The sequence below is a fragment of the Daphnia pulex genome, chromosome 8 (genome assembly GCF_021134715.1).
Source record: "Daphnia pulex isolate KAP4 chromosome 8, ASM2113471v1".
Classification (NCBI taxonomy): domain Eukaryota; kingdom Metazoa; phylum Arthropoda; class Branchiopoda; order Diplostraca; family Daphniidae; genus Daphnia; species Daphnia pulex.
The window spans coordinates 6,384,903-6,404,761 of NC_060024.1; the positions used below are offsets into that span (position 1 = coordinate 6,384,903).

Sequence of the window (19,859 nt, forward strand, 5' to 3'; positions counted from 1 at the left end):
TTTGTCATTGCCATTGCCACGTCCTATATACCATGTCCCTTATCAGATGTGTACACAGGTGATTGAACGCAAACCCCGTCAAAGCGGCGAATCATTGCCATGCCCCACCCTTTTTTCCCCCCACATTTCTATGTTTGCCTTTCTCTCCCGCATTTTCATTTTGTCCGCTGCTGCTGCATTGTACACCGCACACATACTCGATCGGTGCATTCAGCATTCACGGCTGCTGGACAGACACACGTATATACATATCCCCCGCTTCTCCCCTCACACATCAGTGTACTGTAGGACCGCCGTTGTGTTCGGTCGCTTTCTTTATTGTGTGTGTGTGTTGTTTTGCGCCGCTGGTCGGCCCTCCCCATCATCAACATCATCAGCGTTTCTCTTTTTATCCCTTTTTCGGTAACATTGTCGCCAGCAGACTCCCCTTTTCAATCTCTTATATGCATACGGTAAGCTCACAAATAGCCACCGTTTTCATCATCAGTTCAACAGTTTGCAAAGAAATATATCCGCAATACTTTTAGCCTATCTAACAGCAATAATTGCGTGAGGTTGAATAAAGTTGTTTTTTTGTTTTTCGCATAAAGTGGCACAGCAACCGTCGTCCTACATTCTGACTGTGTAAAAACAATAGTTGGACTTTTAAATGTTTGGCTCCAGTTGATGTAATATTACGCCAACTTTCGCTTTGTTTTTAACGAGCCCAGCCACGCCGTTGACAAAACACACGTGTCACAAACGATAGTGTAAATATAACAGTTGGTGTACAGATGTACAGAATCCAAGTGAAATATAGCGTATAGTATATGTTATATACTATCGAACGGGTTATTGTCGCCGCCCCGACTAGATGTATATAAGCTTAAAATAAAAATATGCGACTTTCTTTCGATGCTGGTCGACCAGTTTGCGAAAATTTCTTGGAAGTTTTTTTATTAGTTTTTTTGTTTCTCATTTGCTATTTTTTTTTTGTCTGTTATTTTCAACCCGTTTCATCTTTATCTTCTATTACATAAACACTTTTTTTTAACGTGTTTTTTTTTTTGTTGGTTGCTCGTCATTATAATTCAGGTCGGCGAAATTTACATTTCTGCGTAACACGACAACCGCACATACTTCTACCAAAGGCTAGATTATTATTCACCACTGCACGTTGTGTGGAGCGCTATACAACAATTTTCGAAAGTGATTGTTGTGTTCGGGGTTTTTCCAAGCGCCGAAACTTTTTAAATAAGAAGAAAAGTAAAAGAAAAGGCTGCGGAAAAATGAAATCGAAAGTGTTGGTAATGTTCTCGTTGACTCTTGGGCTTCTTCTCTTGGGCGACCTCGCCAGCAGCCAAGACGATAATGTCGGCCAACAGTTGGATTCACCGCTCGCCCTACAGCACCAGGATGGCAACGTTAAACCGTAATTATAGCCTTTTAAAAAATAAAAATAAAATTGGCTTATTCATTTGCACCATGCCCTTGAAATTTCCCTACTTTTTATGTGCAGTGTTAAAACTATGTAGTTAATTTGAAGTCATGTTAATCATGCGTAAGTTTTGATCGCTTAGATTTACTTAAATGCTATATGATTCCATTATTTAATCAGAACTATACTGTATCCGAATTTAGGGAGCTTCTTCGTACGTATGTATACCGACTGAAAAATTAGCATTTAAAAAATATTTGTTGTTCCCCCTTCGCGTCATCTTTGAGGTGAACACAATGCAAGAGTGGAATTGAGTGACTGGGCCCCGGGCAGTCTAGACAGCTCCTCCGTGATGGTCAATACGGAAGACAGTGTAACAATAAGCAAACACCGCGGCCGATACATATTCTATGTAGTCCCCTCCGCGTTCGTTTATTGAGTTGCCGACACTCCCGACAACCAATATTTCACTTGAGCTTACAAAAAAAAAATATAACTGAATTATTAAAATCGGATAGATTAATTCGTCCCCACAAAATAAGGCTATTCAAATACTTTTTTTGTCTTTTGAGAAAGTTATGAGAATCTACTGTATTGATATTGAGTAGTCGGACTCAGAGTTTGAGGTTGAATGAGAAGCAAATAACTCTTTGAAAAAAAACCCACATTGTCATATCCACCCTTTTTGTACAATTTAGATTTCGCGTAATCATCACTTATAGTGCGAAGCCCTACAAGCAGTAGTGTGCATGTATTTAGCCTTCGTCACTACTTGATGGTGACGCGCATAGCAAATATATAATGTAGTATAGTATTTTCAATTCAAAAGTGGTTCCGGCATCCGTGCCATCAAATAAGATGGTACGGATGTCGAAGGGAAAAAAAGAAATTGTCGAGTCATTGCTGTATAGGCCTACCTATATTTTTTTTTTTTTTTTTTTTTTTTTTTTTTTTATTGAAAGGCCTACTCAGTTTTGAGTGTTGCCTTAGCTCAGACCATACAGTTACAGTGCTCATGTGTCGTTGTGATTAACATATAAAATTATTACAAAGCTATACAATCAGTTTAAAACTATACGGGAGCAGAATAAAACAGCACGTTGGTACAGAGGTTTTGAAGTCACAAAGAAGGAGCAAGAAATCATTTAAGAGATATCGTATAGGTTTTGCGCATTGACGAGTGACAGGGAGAAGGTAAGACCGGCATGAAGACGGAGAAGAGAGAAGGAAGAGAGCGAGGGCAGAACGAGAGCAGACGAGCTGGAAAAGGCAATGGCTTGGAGGGCATTTGTTTGATTCGCTAGTGATGGGTAAGACTAATATTCGTGGTGGGCTTTATGTTTGTTGCGAGCTGAGAAGATTAAGAATGTTGCGAAGAGAGAGAAGTTAAGATTTGTGATGGGCTTTATGTTTGTTGCGATCTGAGACTTTGGGCGGTACTGCATATTTTTATTTTAACCTTTCGGTCTTCAGGATGAAGTCTTTAAACTCTTTCCATATGTGCCGGAACTTTGGGATGTCCTCTAGCGATGGTGGAAACGTTTTTTTGCTGCTTGAGCACGCCTGGATGAGGTGTGATCTTTGACTTGCGTATCGTGCACAGTGGAACAGAAAATGTTCTACTGTTTCGTCGCCATGGCCGCACTCACACTGCGGTGATGAGATTGTTTTGATGAGATGGAGATGGTGATTTAGTCTGCAATGCCCCGTTAGGACTTGGGTTATTTCCTGATGTATGTAGCTTCCATTTAGGCAGCTGGCGTCCGATGGTCGCGGGAAAAATCTTCTTGTGTGTGTTCCTGTTTTGCTGCCGGCCCACTCGTCACTCCACAGCTTTTGAATTTCCGTCTTGATCTTATCTTTGAGAAGTTCTATTGACCAGGGTTGATCTTTAGTTACTTGAGAGCCAAGATCGAGGACGGCTTTTGCTGCTTCTTTTGCGAGGTCAATACCTTCTGCTTCTTTAGCGACTAGATTGAGATGAATGTGGTCCCGATTGTCGTAGCATAGCTTTCTACAGGTGATTGCTGCTTCGTTCAGTTTTTCATTTTTAGTGCAGTCCTTGAGGGCAGGGACAGATTTGCAAAAAATATTGCAGCTAGTATAGTTGCTCTTATTTGCAACAGCATATTGTAGTGCAGCTAGCAGGCCTAGGATTTCCGCCTGGTTTTCAGTTGTGTTTGCGGCTAACTTCTCTTGTGCGGTTTGGACGACTACCTTTGATGCACAACAGACAATCCCAAGTCCGACTCCTGCTGTAGATTTGTGGCTTTTAGTGTAGATGGCCAGGCCGTTTTCTTCTGGTGGAAGTGTAGATTCATCTTCTGATCTGTAGTTCAGTTTGCTCAGCTCCCATGGTGGGTGACTTCGCGAGTGGAATTTTCGCGTGCTGTCCATTGTTTGATCGAGTTTTTGTTTATGCAGTACCGCACCAATAGTTGCGGCAGAGGAGGGAGAAAATTCGACATGTTTATGAGAAAGATAATAATTGACAGAAAATTCAAGGATTTTTAGCTCGATAGGTAAGAAATTTGAAATAATTAGAAGGGAATTTAAGGGCACATTTTTTAGCGATCGTGTGATGCATTTGAGCATCGATCTTTGAACAGTTTGCAATTTGGTCTTGTATGATTTGATTAGAATAACACGGCACCACACTGAGCATCCATAAAGGAGTTTGGGTACAATAATAGTTTTGTAGAGAGTGACCAGTTTTTTTGTGTCTAAACCCCAGGTGCGCCTTAAACATCTCCTCAGAATGTGGATTTGTCTTTGGGTTGCCCGACATTTTTCCTCAATATGTGACTTCCAACTGAGTTTGGCATCTAATTCGAAACCGACAAACTTGGAAGTCGCAGAGGGTGAGATAATGTTTTCTTTGATTTTAAAGTTACATGGCTCTATTGTTCTTTTGTTTGAGAAAATCATGAGAATTGTTTTGAGTGCGTTTATATCTAATAGATAGCGATCACATTTTGCCACTGTGTCGTTAGCTATTAGCTGTAAATTGCTTATGGCAATATCAATAACTTTGTGCCAGCAGACGATAGCAATATCGTCCGCATAGCCAATTATTTTATAGGGGAAAGGATACGACATACTTATGAGCTCTTCCGCCAGGATGATCCACAAGAATGGAGATAGGACTCCGCCCTGTGGGCACCCTATTTGTATTGAGCATTTGTAAAGTCCCTGATTTGTTTTGATTATCGCGGTCCGATCCTTGAGCAGGCTTGCGATTATGTCAATGAGATAGAGTGGGCACTTCCTTTTGGTCAGTGCTGCCAGTATCGCTGCCGGCCAAGCCCCATCAAACGCCCCGCTTATGTCCAGAAAAACCGCTGCTGTGTAACCTCTGCTTTCACGGTTTGTTTCGATTGTGCTTACCAGAGAATGCATGGCACTCACTGTTGACCTTCCTTGTCGAAATCCATGCTGACTCTCTCCAAACCATTTCTCTGTCACCGACATCCATGTTAGCCTATTGTAAATAATTTTCTCAAATATTTTACCAAGGGAATTCAGAACACTAATAGGTCGGAAGCTTTTAACATTTTTATATGACTCTTTATTGGGTTTTTTAAGTATAGTTACCTTCGCGTCCTTCCATTGCTTAGGATAGTATTTGAGGTCTAAACACTTATTGTATAAGATCCGGAGGGTATCAGCTAGTAATGAATATACCTCTTGTATAATTGAGATTGAGATCCCATCTGTGCCCGGAGACGAGCTTGCGTTTAGTGCGAAGACTGCTGCTTCTACTTCTTCACTTGTAATGGTTGGTTGTACTTCATTTGCGCTTGCTTTCTTGTAGTTTGCATACGTGTTGATAATTTCTTCCTGCTCTGGGCCAATTGGTTTTGGGGCAGGAAAAAAGCTGTTACCTAGCTCTTTGATTATCTCTTCTTCTTCCGTCATAGACCTTCCATCCACAACAAGTTCCGTGGGCACTTGGCTGGTGTTCTGGCTATTGGACAAGATTCTTAGGCTCTTAAATAAGTCCTTATTCATGTTTACAGTGCAAAAGTTCTCGAACGCTTTTCCTTTGCTTTTTCTTAGCACTTTTTGATACATCCGTTTGGCTGAGCGGAAATTTGTTTCTTGCGGTGAACACTCTTTACTGGTACGTTTCCTCTCCTTGATGTTATTGGCTTTGAGAAATTTTTCATACTTGGCCGTTGCAGTGCGCATCTCCGCCTTCAGTTTATCCAGTTCCGGTGTCCAAAAATCTAGTTCGCTTTTGCTCTGTTTGTTTCTTGGCAGTTCCGATTTAATTGCACTATTACCTATAATTGAAGTTATATTATTAACGATGCCATCTAGGTCTGCTTCGCTTTGCAAACCATCCCAATTTACATTTAGATTACACAGCTCACTATCCAATGTTGATCTTAATTTACTTTTATCTATGTTGCTCAATTTTGGTACCTTTGGTTCTTTTGATTGTCGGTTTGGTCGGCCAACCATAAGTTCAAAGTGTATGTATGGGTGGTCGGAGAGGGTTACAGTGTTCAAGAATTTCCACCCCGAAATTTTTACCTTGTCTCCATAAAGTGTGACATCCACTTTAGAAATTTTTAAGGGAATATATTCTAGTTTGGAATTTGGGACGTTAGCAATATTCAAGTTATTTTTAATAATGAGGTGTTCAAGTTCTACTCCCTTCTTGTCTGTGCGACTACTTCCCCAGAGCTTATTTCTTGCATTGGCATCCATACCTATTATTGTTGTTTTGAAATGATTAAAATTAGGATTATTAAAAATGTTCATTACTGCGTCCAATTTGCTATTTGATGGCCTGCAGTAGATTGAAAAGATAAAGATTGGCTCATCAACATTTATTTTAATACCTATGCATTCATTGCTTACCGGGTTTGGGACTGTTTCCACCATAATCGTTCGCTTAGTTAGGATTATGGCTCCATAGGCATGATCTTTCCTATCAAGGTTTTGATGGACGATATAGATATCGGGAACCGAAGGGACATGCAATTCATTATTAAAAATATTAATACACGCATAGGGTTCTTGGATAAGGGCAATGTCTATACTTAGGTCTACAAGAATTTTAAAAAAGTGTAGTGATGCCGTTTTGGAATGTTGTAGGTTAATTTGTATGCATTTTAGATTATTTAAGTTGTTAGGTTTTTCTGTCATTTATGATAAGAGTTTTTTGAGCCTATCTACTGCCTTAATCCGCTCCGGGCATTTTGGGTCATCTGATTTATGCTTACCATTTTTACAGTTAACACACTTGAACTTACTGTCCAGATGCTCACATTCTTTTGTTTTGTGTGTTTTCTCTGCGCACTTTCCACAGACTTCTGTCTTTGATGGGCAGTTGGGAGAGATATGGTCTAGCTTATGGCACTTAAAACACGATCTTATTTCCCGGTTGAGATCCATTTCTTTGATGTTGTGTTTCTTGAAGCCATTGATATTTGTATGGATTATACCTGCTTTTAGGATTGCTACTTGCGTCTTCTTGGATGTCACATAAATTTTTACATGTCCCTTTTCTCTGGACAGAATTTTGATGCTGCTTATGTTGCCTCGCAACAGCTCGTTCCGGTATTCGATTTCAGTTTGAAGTTCCTCTAAATCATTTGTTCCGGTGGCAAAGGCAACAACCGGGTAATTAAATTTCTGTTCTGCAATTGATTTTACCGTCCCGGTTAGTTTAGGGTCTTCTTTTATGATCTGTTCTGCCTTCTTGGCATCTGCTGCATTGTTGAAAACTAGGCGGGCTTGGTTGTTCCTCTTTGAGAAGTGTTGGAGTGTCGGCCATTGTTCGTTGCTTTTAAAAAACTGATCCATTGACTTACCATCCAGATTGGTGGTATCTAATTCCGGGTCCAGCTTAGCTATTAACGTTACTGATTTGGCCGCTCCAGCGAAGGATGCTGGTTTCGATGCCCCAAATGGAGTTTTGCTGTCTTGTTGCCCTGTTTCGTCTTTCTTAAAAATCCAATCAAGAGTACCTTTGCCGATTTGGATGTGGATTTTGTCCATTTCAGTTTGTAGCTTGTTGTACTTTTCTGCTAGATCAACATTTTCTGCTTCTAGTTCTTGGATGATGCTAATAAAGTCTTCTGGAGCCATTTTGCTAAAATCTCTTTCGCTTTCTGTTCGTTGTCTCTTTTGTGAAGTGCTACTGTTTGATCTGTCCCTTGATCGCAAAAGAGAGCAAATGTTTTTGCACTGTATTGAGCAGTACTTGTAGTTACCTGGGCCTAATTGTGTGAGTTTCTTCTGACAGTTCCTGTGCATGCATTTTTTCCCCCCACCGTTAACCTCCCCTGCTGTCCCTTCCAGATCCATTCCCTCGTCGTCTGGCATGCCAGTTAACGGGGACGTTCCAGGTAGACTAGCAAGGTATTCTCTGGCTTACCCACAACAATGAATTCTGCCTGAGGCAGAATATGAGTGGGTCTGTCAGAGTAGGCCTTCAGTTGGGAAGATTATTATTACGTTGGCAGAAAGTATCCAAAGAGTCACACAATCGATGCACTAGGAATTTATCTCTTATTTGAGCCTAAGCTCACTATACAGGTATCACTTTTTTATTTGAAAATTTACTGTAGATGAGAGCTAAAATATACGATATGTGTCTTATAGCAGACGACGAACTTGCCTACCTATATAGTTTCTATTTTTATTTTATTGTCCAATCAGTTTTGTTGGGTGACGTGCTCATAATTTTATACTGTTGCGGTTAAACTGTCAGAGCGGATGCATATATACTTGATGTATAATATATACTTCTGTTGATTATTTTATGGGATACAAGGACTTTTGTGGCGACGGCCTCGAAGATCGTCCGCCCTAACACGGTCTACCGAGTCAACATGTTTGTTCTGCCGGACGCAGAAGGTCTGATAGTCAAAGCTCTCATCACCAAAGACGGTGGTCAACACATCGCTTCGGCTATAGAAACCATCGATTCCGGAGTTAGCCACAATCTCTTATTGAAGGTTGATTTTCTAGCTTCAGACAACTTATTGAGCCAACATCTCATATGGTCTATATTATGTTTATTGTCATAGATCCCAGGTTCGCTGACCGACGGCCAGTACCAATTGAAGTTGGACGGCTATGATCTCTTACAACCGCAAAAGTCCGTTTTTTCCAAGCGCGGCCATTTGGAATTTCATCCAGATTTCCTATCCATTCTAGTCCAGACCAACCGTAAAATCTACAAAAACGAAATGAAAGGTAATATTCAAAATCCACCAATTCTTCCGGCGGTGTTTAATTATCTTTTATTTGACTTCCGTCCATGATTAGTTCGTTTCCGTGCCATAATCACGCAACTAGTGAACCTGAAACCTTACTCCGATCCCGTCACCGTCTACATATTGGTAAGATCTTTCGCTTGTTTCTTTGTGTAAAAGCCTCGATGTTGATTATATTCCCCCATCGTTGCCCATAAATCACAATCAAGAATCCCGAAGGTTTCGTCATGAGGCGCTGGCCGTCGCGTTACCCTACCACCGGTATGTTTCCAGATTTTATCCGTTTAATGTGTTAAGTATTTTAACCTTTTGTTTTTCCATAAATAAAGGTGTGATTACGTTACTTTACCAACTGCCGACATTTCCAAGCGAGGGGAAATGGACGATCCGTGTGGAGGCAATGTCACAAATCCACGATCACCACATCATCGTCGAGCGCTTCTACTACCGATTCTTTGACGTAATTCACATTTTCTATTTATTCATGCTAACCTTGGTCTTCCTCCTGGGTTTTTCCGCAAAACAACAAATGCATAAATTTAGTCAGCGCATACATATTAGCGGATATTGTTTAGTGGAAAATAACGAAATGTTTGGTAGCAACGCCCGATTGTTTGTTATTGACTGCCGAGACGACGCCTATTTATAGAAACAACGTTCGTGGTGTCGTGATGCGTGTCGACATTAAATGCGGTCGCACTGCTGAGCTATCAAACCTTTAACTAGAAAACAGGAGAAACTCACAACGAATAGATTCAAGCTACAGCAGGTGTTTATAGGTTTCTATTTTCAAAGTTACATCACGTAGACCATTATTGGTAGATTTTATCTCAATTTGAATTTGAATTTCCCGCTTTTCTAGCGTGTGACTGAGAAATTGCTGCACTTCTACCGGATAACTATTAAGTCCGAGTGTATAGTGGAAAGCGTTGTCATCGCAAAAACAATAAAAGGTGTAAAAGCATTTGATCGCAATCGAGCGTATTATGCAATGATAGGGGATAAAGTGCGTTACATTTGAATGTCAATTTGTTTTCGATTCAGTTCAAGTTCAAGTGAACATTACATGTACTTTTAGAAGCAAATAGATTCACAACAAGCCGCAAAAGAAAATAAGTTTTGAATCGAAATTTAACGTGACCACGAACGCGTACGACACCAGCAAAGTTCCTTATAGCCTTATATGCTGTGGGGCGCCAATCTATATCTACAATCTTCTCGTGAAATCAGCACTCATCACGTTACTCATTGATAGTCCAAACTATAGTCTTATGTAGTCCCCAAAAGCCGCTAAAAGCTTAGAAACTAGGTGATATCTTTGGACCGCCGACTGTTAAAGCTTTTTTAAAATTTCAAACGCCAATAATTTTGCGTCTTTGCGAATGATTAGAAATTTGAATAACTATTTGGAAAAAACAGGTCATTCCGTCAGCGCCGGCTTACGTTTTGGACTCGGACGAGAGTTACACGGCCGCCGTCACCACTTCGTTCCATCCGGGACGGGTGGCCAGCGGCAATTTGACTCTCCAAGTCTACGCTCGCCCAGTCAATTCTTCCTTGGCCGACTTCCGCTTCGTCAGACAAGATTTTCACCAATGGGTAAATCAATAACGAGGCTCCAATTAATTATTTTGTAAAAAATTCCAAACATTTTTGAAATTTAATTAATGAAATTTTTTAGACTTACGATTTTACGTACGATGTCCAATTGGAGGACGTGAAGAGGAGCGTCGGCGTCAGCAGCTTGACTGGCTGGGTCATCCGCGTCGCCATGACTTTGTACCATCACTTTGAAGGCGAATCGCGCGACGGTTTCATCGAAACGCGCATCATCCGGGCCCAGCTGAAATTCCGGTTCGGCGGTTCCAAAACGGCCGTTTTCAAGCCCGGAATGCCGTACGAAGGGCACGTCTATCTCATGTACGACGATGACGAGGCCGTTTCTCCGGAGAAACTGGCCGGGGCTACACTGACCATCCGGCCAGTGGCGACTACGTCCAACGGCCAATTGAAGACGCTACCGGAAATCGTAGTGCCCCGTCAAGGCGAGTACCAGCGATCGTCAGATGACCATTTGAATTACTACGGAAACAACTACGACATCTGGATGGATCGACAAATGGAAGACGCCGAGTACAAGACATTCCGCCAATTCGGCATTCATCATTTTCGTGTAATTTAAATATTTTCTCCAACATTTCAATTTGTTGATTTCATTATGTTGTTGAATAGTTTACAGTGCCAAAAGATGCCAGTTCGCTCAAGATAACGGCCTACTACAAGGACGACGAAGGCGATCAAGTCAGTGTTGACCAGCAGGCCGTAGCCTTTTATTCCCTTGGCAATTTTTTCGTTCACGTTTCCACTAGCACGGATGAAGGTCTCCTCGGCCACTTTGCCACCATCCACCTGAGGAGCAATTTTGCTTTCCAAGACTACAGTTACGTCGTACGTAATAATATAAAACTCAATTTTTTGTTCGATTCGAAATTGTTCGATTTTTCCTTATGTGTTTTGTGTACGCGTATAGATCTCGTCGAAAGGTTTGGTGGTTCACGGAGCGACAGAGACCCTTGCACACGCCACGAAATCGTTGACTTTCTCCGTGCCGGTCTCGACCGATATGGCGCCAACTTTCAAATTAGTCGCTATGATGGTTAGCCCCCTGGGCGATCTGGTGGCCGATTCCGTCACGATTCCAGTGCAGAGTATTAACCGTTACAAGGTCGGTCAATGCTTGCCAACATATCGGCTGCTATATCCAGTAAAAGTGAGATGATGTAATAAAACCGTCTGTGTGGGCAATTTATTCATGCAGACGAATTTGACCATGGTGCAGACCAAGGATCACAGTAAGTTGACGGTGCAGGTTGTCACGCGGACTCTACCGGGGGCTTTCACGGGCGTGTCGCTCATCCGGTCGGCCAATTACATGTTCCAGGCGGACAACGAGATCACCTACAGTCGTATGATTCGGGCTCTGTATCAACTGGAACCTTTCTCCAGGTAGGAATAATCAATCAAAAATCAAAATAGACATAGAATTGTATAACGGAAATGTTAATTTTCGATTGTATTATTCAGATCAGTTAGCGGAATCACATGGACAGACCGAGAGGGAAGCAAAGCGGATAAAAGTCAGTACTTTAAATCGGCCAATCCAGGAGCGGATACAAAGCGAACGTTCAATTTGGCCGGCCTTTTAGTCTTCACCGACGCTAGGATCAGTCAATATCCCGACACAGGTGATGCACAATTCTCCATTGACTATTACGTAACATTTTATTTTGCAACTGAAAATTCTTTTGTAGCCAATTGCAACAAAGCTAACGGATACGAGCCGTGCATGGCCGTCGGATGCTTTCACAAGGATCAGCGCTGCGATGGAAAATCGGATTGCACCGACGGATCCGACGAGGATGACTGCAAGTCTTGATTGAATTAAACCTGCATCAAATTTTGAAATTGACTTAATATTTGAAATTTTGAATATGATGAATGATGCAGGTCCGCTGACTAAAGATGACAGGATGGATTTTAGAATGTTTAGAAGGAACCGATTCCACGTAATTTAATTTTGTCATGACGTCATATACAATTCTCAGCCAATTAAACTTAACGCTAAATATACTCGCAGGATTTTTACGATTGGCTGGACGGAGATTGGGCGTGGTTCGATATTCCAGTGACGGATGACGGTTTCGATTTCAACGACCGTTCAGTGGCTTTAACCAACGAAGTTTGGTTCCTCACCGCATTCACCTTCCATCGTGAATTGGGTTTCGCCGTTATAGACGATGTCGTCGAGGTTTGATTCAATTAAAATTCAAATGCACTTTTAAATTATATGTCATAAAAAAGACTGTTTTAATATATCCAGTACGAAGGATCGCTCCCATTTTACGTTTCGGTCGAGTCGCCCAGTTTCATCCGGCGCGGAGAGACTGTGGGCATCCGACTTCTCTTCATCAACAACCTCCAGGTGGATACGATGGGTCTCATCATACTGGAAGCGTCGGACGATTATTGTTTCGTCGAGACTGAAGCCCACGGAGAAGTGGCCCACTATCACCCTAGTCTCGTCTGCGCCGAAAAACATCACATGGTCACGGTAAACAATAATTTAGACTTCATTTGTTTGCTATAATTATTATCATGATTAAAGTGCTACTTTGCTATTGCGGGATTTTTGAATAGGTGAGAGGAGGATCCACGACAGAAGTGTTCATGCCCATCTCACCTCGGATCGAACAGGGAAGCATCACCGTCAAAATCCAAGTCCTTAGTCACATTTTTGAACAGAATTTGGAAATCGGACTGGAAGTTTTAGTAGGTTAAATTTTTTAAAAAATTGTTGAGCTTTCTGAAATTGACTTAAACATTGAATTTCATAGCCTGAAGGAGCCACCATCAGTCGCCATACTTCGCTTTTATTGGACTTGAAAAATCGAGCGCACCTCCTAAGATTTCTCGACATTCCGGTTGAAGAGTCGCCCATCATTCCATACTCCAAATTCCGGCGATATGTTTACGGCAGTCCTCGAGCCTCTATTACTTTGTGTGGTAATAATTATTCTTCCGGTTTGGTAAATTGAGTTTACTTATTTTTTCCCCATCGATAACAGGCGATGTCTTTGGTCCCGTTTTCCCGTCTACGCCCATCACCACCGACTCGCTACTCGGCAGATCTCTGCGCGGAACCGAAGCGAATTTGTACAACTTGGCCACCACTTTGTGGAGTCTTCACTATCTCCGGCTGACGAATCAACTCGTGTCGGATGTTTTGTACAGCGGATTGAACGACATGAACGTGCAAATGGCGGAACTGATGCGCCTCTACAGTCACGACGGATCGTTTCGCGCCCACACAAATTCAAATCCCAGCGTCTGGGTGACGGTTAGTTTTGTCTAGAGAATGAGAATCTATATTGAATTGGGAAATCTTAATACGAAATTGTTCAAATTGTTGTATAGGCTTGGGTGATTAGAATCTTGGGCCAGTCACAGTTTCAAGATTGGGAAAATCATTATTATGTTGATCAGCAATTGTTGACCAACTCCGTCAAGTGGATCCTACAATTTCAGCGTCGTGATGGTTCGTTTGGAGAGACGGAAAATTACATTTCCCCTCTTGATAGGCGACTCTTGGTATTCATTATTCAAGTTTTTTCGCATTTTTATGTATTCGAAATTCAATAATAAAATTGCCGTTTTATTTGCAGCCGCGGTATAACTCGACATTTAAGGGTGGCCATACTGCCCATGTACTTTTGTCACTCTGTGCCACCAGCGAAAGTCTTGACGGAGCTGTTAAAGTGGCCACCGCTTCCGCCAAAGTCCGTGCTGTTCGGTAACCAACAAACAACTCAAAAAATGTCAAATATAAAATGTTAATTATTCATGTCTATTCATTGCAGTTATCTGGAACGAATTTTAGATATTTTGACAGATCAGTATGAGTTAGCGATTGTTACTTATGCGTTGCAAATCACCAGCAGTCCAGCCCAAGAGGCTGCCTTCGGTCGGCTGCACATTTTAAGACGAGAAGAAGGTGAGAAGGCAGTGACATTGTTTTCAGGTTTATAGATGGCAATTTTTAAAAAATTAATAATAACGTAATAGAGGGGGTGGTGTACTGGTCGCGGGAGCCGGTTCCATCCAATAAAATTCTCTACGAGAATCAGCGGCCATTCCTACAGCCACGTTTGCCCATGCAACAAGACGCCGTGGCGGTTGAAGCGACGTCCTACGCCCTTCTCGTCTATTTGGCTCGTGATGGAATCGGCGATCTGCAGGAGAGGGTCGTCACTTGGCTCAACACGATGCGCATGGTCGACGGCGGTTTCATCTCCATCTACGTAATTATTTCGTAACATTTTTTGGGTTCGCCGCAACTTGATCGATTCCATACATTTTGTCACAACAGGACAGCATTGTCGCTATGGAAGCCCTCACGGAATACGCTTACCGAGCCAGATTGCGTGACATCACCGACATGACTATCGTCGTGGAAGCATCCGCATCGCCAGATGCTACGGAGTTGATGCGGATAAACAGCGACACTCTCGCCACTGTTCATCGGATGGATGTTGGTTACCATTTCGTCGTATTTTAATCCTAATGAATTAAAAAATCTCGAATTAAATTCATTTAGATTCCCAACGTTTGGGGCCATGTCAATGTCATCGGTCGAGGAGCCGGCCAGGCCGTTTTGCAGCTCAAAGTTCAATACGGAATCGACTGGGAGGATTTAAGGGACACTCCGAAAAGACGCTACTTTGACTTGTACGTGGAAGAGACATACAGTCACTTCCGGAATAAATCTCACATCACCGTCGATGCTTGTGTCAAGTGAATATTTTACTTCTTAATCTTCTAGAAGGTTCAATAAAATGACATAAGCCCAAATAAAACAGGTGGCTGGCGATGGACGAAGCTCCAGTGAGTGGGTCAACCACTTTAGAAGTGGAACTACCATCCGGTTATAGGATAGTCCAGTCCGATGCAGATCAGGTTCTTATTCACAAAAATTACACCTTCCTTCGAGACGTCTTTGTTAGTGATGAAAAAATCGTTTGGACATTCGATAAAGTAATTCTGATTTAATTTAATCTAAAAAATACCATCTCTGATCCCTCAATAATTATTTGCATTACCACAGGTTGGTCCAGAGAGGCTTTGTTTCAACTATCTCATTCGCCGGTGGTTCCCAGTAGCCAATGGGACAATGTACCGGTCGGCCATAGTCTACGAATCTCATTCCCCCGGTAACTTATTCAAATAATCCTCGTCTCTAATGTCATATTACGACTAATGTTCCTTACTTGTTTTCCCCCAGAGCATTTTGAAATGCAAGTGTTCAACGCTACTCCGCTCTACGTTTTAGATATTTGCGAAGTCTGCGGGAGCTACCAGTGCCCATACTGTCCCTATTTCAGCGCGGCCCCATTGACCGTCAGCTTCAATCCTATTATCGTGTTCTGTTCACTTTTGATATCCGCCATCATTTGCCTTAACTGGTCAACGTCCTAGTATTATGAGTATTCAATGTATTTAACTTAAAAAATACAGTTTTACGTTTTTGTATGAAGATCTGGAATAAGCGGAGTTGCTTCGGTCACACACATTTAGCGACGAGCTTTGCGAGGACGGTTAAGGGTCGGTTTTGATTTAGTTCCGGTATACTGGATATCCTGGCCGTCATTGTAAAAATGATAAAACATTAGTTTAAAAAAATATATTAGGCTATGTGGTGGAATCTAATTACGGTAACAGTGTGAAATTCGACAGCTTCCATGACGCTAGACTTCTCTGATCTGGAAAACGTATGAGCAGGAAGCTGGAGGAAGGCAGATTGGATTTCTTCAAAGCAGATTTCCTTTTCAGTGAATAATTCAGCATCATCATCTGAAAATAATAAATCACCGATTACTCATTTGCTTATAAATGACTGATAATCACATAAATCAGTACCTTGGTCGTCGGTAACAGGGGGACACGTCGAAGGTGGTAGTATTACTTCACGTGGAGCGATGCTACGCATGAGCAAACTTCCGTCGGATCCTTATTCAAAAATTCAAAAGAATTAAGAAATATTATGTCTCTGTTTTATTACTGGCGCAATTATTATTATGTTACCTGGAGTGAGAATAAAGTAATCAATGGCTTGCTGGCAGGATTCCAACTTGACAATAGCTACCAGAGCTTCTCTACTGTAAATATAATTGGATCGATAATATAGCGAAAAGTTAAATTTGTAATTCCTTTGACAACTTACGCCAACCAACGAGACAGGGAAAAGAATTGTTCGTTATTGATTTTGAAAACGATATCGTCGTGAGACAGGTCGCTTGCCGGTAAAAGACGTCTGGGCATTCCATGGATCAACCAAGCAGGAACACCGTCACTCCTCACCCACTTGATGATCTCCAAGGTTTTCATATTCCCATCGTCAAAGATTCCTATTCCATTGGTCTCGTTGAAATTGGCAGAAATTCGATACGGCCATCCTTTTACATCGAAGATAAGGTCCTCTATGTCAATCCTGGAAGTCCAATCGCATTGTCCATCGGAACGCATTTCAAGATTCCAATTTTTCCTCTTACGACTCAACCAAGACTAAACAAAAATGAATTAAGCATCAGAAGGGTGTAGTGATAACGAAATTGTCTACCTTGAAAAATATTTCGGCGTCCCTCTCCTCTTCCGACATCCGCCAAACTATTTTACTGCGTGATACTTGTTCCATTTGATTCTGCATCAACAGCTCGGAGGGGGCTACATGAAGCACCTTCGCATTGAGTATATACATTAGCAGTCATATAATCATAAATATTGAATCAACATAATTTTCTTACCACAACTTGGTTGAACTCTCGGCAATTGGTATTAAAAAGGAAGGCATCTAATTCTTTTTGAATTTTCTCTCCATCTGTTGCCGTTACAACTACAATCTCCAGTTGGGTGGATGCAATGCAATACTCCTGTAAATTCAGCCGTGTATAGAAAAAAAAATGAACTGCTTTTTGACAGTAGAAAATAATTTAAAAATTACACATTTTTGCTCGAACTGTAACACTAAATCATTTAAAATGATTTCTAATGGTTTCCTGGCAGAGTAGATTGCATTCTGTTCAACAAAAAGGTCATGATTATTAATTTCTTTGTTTCGATGGATGAAATGTAAAAGTTTTGTTTTCAATACTTCATTTGATATTTTCAGTAGTTGCTTCAACTTCCCAAAGGCACGCTTCAAAGAAGAATCAAGTTCAACTAAAGGGTGTGTGTCTAATAAGATTTCAAAACCTTTTACTCCCACAAGCACCAAACTTATAAAAGCAAAGTTGGAACAAGTTCCAGCATGAGCAAGAAGTGATACTTCATGCAAAGCCTAGAAAGTAGAAAGAGAAGCTGTTAGTCACCAAATAACTCTATATGCAGTTAAACCTTATGGCAAAAGTACAGTCAGTAATATTTAAAAATCTTTACTTCGGCTGAGAAAATGAAATTTGGGTTGTTGGCCTCTGCATTTCGTATATCAAAAACAATCACACGTGCTACTTGCATTTTGGAAGCGATTTTCTACGTTTTTGCTAGAGGTTATGATAGATTTTGATACGATAAGAAAAATAGGCGATTTGTCACGTTAATCTCTAACTCGTTAATGTTGCATATAATATGCCAGCAGCTAGTGATTGGTAATTTATAAGTGGCTAAACAACGAAATCTGTTCCAATTCCAACCAAAGTACCAAACACCCCAAACACAGCTACAATATATCATCATAAAAACAGCTGACAGTTAGATTGGCTGACGCTTTCACGCTTAACACACCCGTGAATTTAGAATTTTTTTTAATCGGTTCTTTTTTTCATATTTTATTCTTATTATTATTTGCACGGAAATATGTGGACAAAATCCTGTCTCTGGTTCTATGTCTGTGATGGGTGTTACTAAAACGCGAAGCGAAACGGCGGAACGCGAAACTCCTAAAACGCGAAACAGTGGTGCGAAACGGTCCCAAAAATTGGGGACCGTTTCGCGGGTCCAATGGCCTAAGGGCATCCTAAAGTGCGAAACCATTTGCGAAACCTTTGATTTGTGAAATATAAAAAATTTCCTGTTTTTAAATTTCTGAACACCCTTACTACCACGCCCCCAACTACTTTAAACCGCTCCTTACAACTTCCGAACGAATCCGAACGAATTAAATCAAGATAAAAAAAAAGAGCCTCTAAAACGAATCTGTCTTTGCGGTTACAACTTCCTTTCTATGCTACGCAATTGAGAGAGGAGGATTCCTCAAGTTTGTTCCCAAGGACCCTGATGTCAAGGGAAGTCGGACAAATAAGACAAAATTCGAAGGTGAAGACAAAATCGGAACATGTAGTAATATTTTTCATTTGCGTTGAGAGAAGGCGCGTGATAACACACAAGTATGTTTTCTATGAAAACAAAAAGAAATGGTTTGTATCTGTTTGATCAATTTCATACGTCGCGCCCGAGGAGACGATAGGGACGCTTAGTGACGCCATATATGGCGGACGTGCGTGATTCGTTAACAATCTAATCCATACGTCCACGCCAATATGTGACGGTGTCAGTATAAATTCTCTTTTTCCTCTACTTTCCTTTAAAAGCAGACAAAAAAATGAACAAATTGCCAGGCACTAAGGACACATTTCAACAATTTTCAACTCCAGCTTTCACGTATGGCACGCAAATGCTTTATGCGTACCGTTCAGCTTTATGAAAATGTAAAATGCTTCGTTTTTGTTTTGTTTTTTCAATCTAAACTGAACGAGAAAAGATTTCCCTCCTGACGCTACTTGCGATGTCATGAATGATGAAATAACGGAACGAGATTCCATCTCAGATAAAAAGGCGGATAGCTGTTAAGTTTTAAAATGCTATATTCGGTTGAGAAAGACAATTCTACTTCGTTTTTCGATAAAAATGTCGTTCAAGTGAGATTTTACCCAGAATGTCAACCTTAGCATAAAAAAAAAATGTATCGTGCCCTGTGCTGGATTTTCTACGTAATCGCCAGTAAATATTTGTGGTCGTCGCGCTTTCCAAAGCAAACGCTTCACGCAACTTTAGCAACGAAGAAAATACACGCGCAAACAGTTATACAACTTTTGAAACTTATGCATGAAATATTTGAACTTACTTTGTGTTTTAACAGGACCATGAATGACCTCTACATGCAACTACACACATTGGCAGTGTGCCCTTACTGTAAGCTGAGAAGTGATAACCTAGAAGGCTAGAATCATAATTGTCATAATCAATAATAAGAATCATAATGAATAAATGTTGTGTAGAACAGTAATATGCACTTCTCGAAACGAAGAACTTTAAATACACGGAAATTTTTGAATTATATTCTCGTCTTTAAATAAATAAATTAAAAAAATAACTTACTTTCAATTTTTTATTAGCTTCTAGTTCGACACTTTGACGACTACTTTTAACAATACACTGACGACTGACGTCGACTGTTTCGCGTCTACGGTTTCGCATTTTAGTAAGACCTCTAGCGCCTAAACTGCGAAACGGTCCCGAAAATTTTTGGGACCGTTTCGCACCACTGTTTCGCGTTTTAGGAGTTTCGCGTTCCGCCGTTTCGCTTCGCGTTTTAGTAACACCCGTCTGTGATTTCTGATAAAATTATATTTGCCGCTGTTTATCCCCAGCGTTGCGCG

General features: G+C 41.1%; 2 protein-coding genes across 2 annotated transcripts; one reads left to right on the forward strand and one right to left on the reverse strand.

Annotated features, from left to right (window-relative positions):
• The first annotated feature begins 319 nt into the window (after positions 1–319).
• On the forward strand, positions 320–15,742 carry LOC124200688 (C3 and PZP-like alpha-2-macroglobulin domain-containing protein 8). Its single transcript, XM_046596990.1, has 29 exons — positions 320–452; positions 1,075–1,411; positions 8,208–8,391; positions 8,464–8,632; positions 8,705–8,778; positions 8,862–8,913; positions 8,982–9,112; positions 10,072–10,251; positions 10,334–10,825; positions 10,885–11,100; positions 11,183–11,377; positions 11,471–11,658; positions 11,737–11,897; positions 11,964–12,077; positions 12,160–12,218; positions 12,290–12,460; positions 12,533–12,763; positions 12,850–12,981; positions 13,047–13,215; positions 13,278–13,549; positions 13,627–13,800; positions 13,875–14,002; positions 14,070–14,203; positions 14,275–14,510; positions 14,579–14,740; positions 14,807–15,003; positions 15,069–15,243; positions 15,314–15,419; positions 15,491–15,742. The coding sequence occupies exons 2-29, from the start codon at positions 1,269–1,271 to the stop codon at positions 15,682–15,684; spliced, it is 4,839 nt and encodes a 1,612-aa protein (XP_046452946.1). The 5' UTR covers positions 320–452; positions 1,075–1,268; the 3' UTR covers positions 15,685–15,742.
• On the reverse strand, positions 15,685–19,795 carry LOC124200691. The gene is made up of 12 exons (XM_046596992.1): positions 19,579–19,795; positions 19,325–19,420; positions 17,641–18,217; positions 17,357–17,542; positions 17,207–17,281; positions 17,010–17,135; positions 16,826–16,942; positions 16,430–16,770; positions 16,291–16,364; positions 16,126–16,215; positions 15,920–16,059; positions 15,685–15,845 (listed from the first exon to the last, which is right to left on the reverse strand). The coding sequence occupies exons 3-12, from the start codon at positions 17,716–17,718 to the stop codon at positions 15,780–15,782; spliced, it is 1,293 nt and encodes a 430-aa protein (XP_046452948.1). The 5' UTR covers positions 17,719–18,217; positions 19,325–19,420; positions 19,579–19,795; the 3' UTR covers positions 15,685–15,779.
• Positions 19,796–19,859: the final 64 nt, after the last annotated feature.

Coding starts and splice junctions, on each gene's coding strand:
- LOC124200691 (XM_046596992.1), bottom strand. CDS start 17,718: ATGCAAGTAGCACGTGTGATTGTTTTTGATATACGAAATGCAGAGGCC. Junction 17,282..17,356: donor TACTGAAAATATCAAATGAA/GTATTGAAAACA, acceptor TTTGTTGAACAG/AATGCAATCTACTCTGCCAG. Junction 16,943..17,009: donor GAGAGTTCAACCAAGTTGTG/GTAAGAAAATTA, acceptor CTCAATGCGAAG/GTGCTTCATGTAGCCCCCTC.
- LOC124200688 (XM_046596990.1), top strand. CDS start 1,269: ATGAAATCGAAAGTGTTGGTAATGTTCTCGTTGACTCTTGGGCTTCTT. Junction 13,216..13,277: donor AGCCTCTATTACTTTGTGTG/GTAATAATTATT, acceptor CATCGATAACAG/GCGATGTCTTTGGTCCCGTT. Junction 14,204..14,274: donor CATTTTAAGACGAGAAGAAG/GTGAGAAGGCAG, acceptor ATAACGTAATAG/AGGGGGTGGTGTACTGGTCG.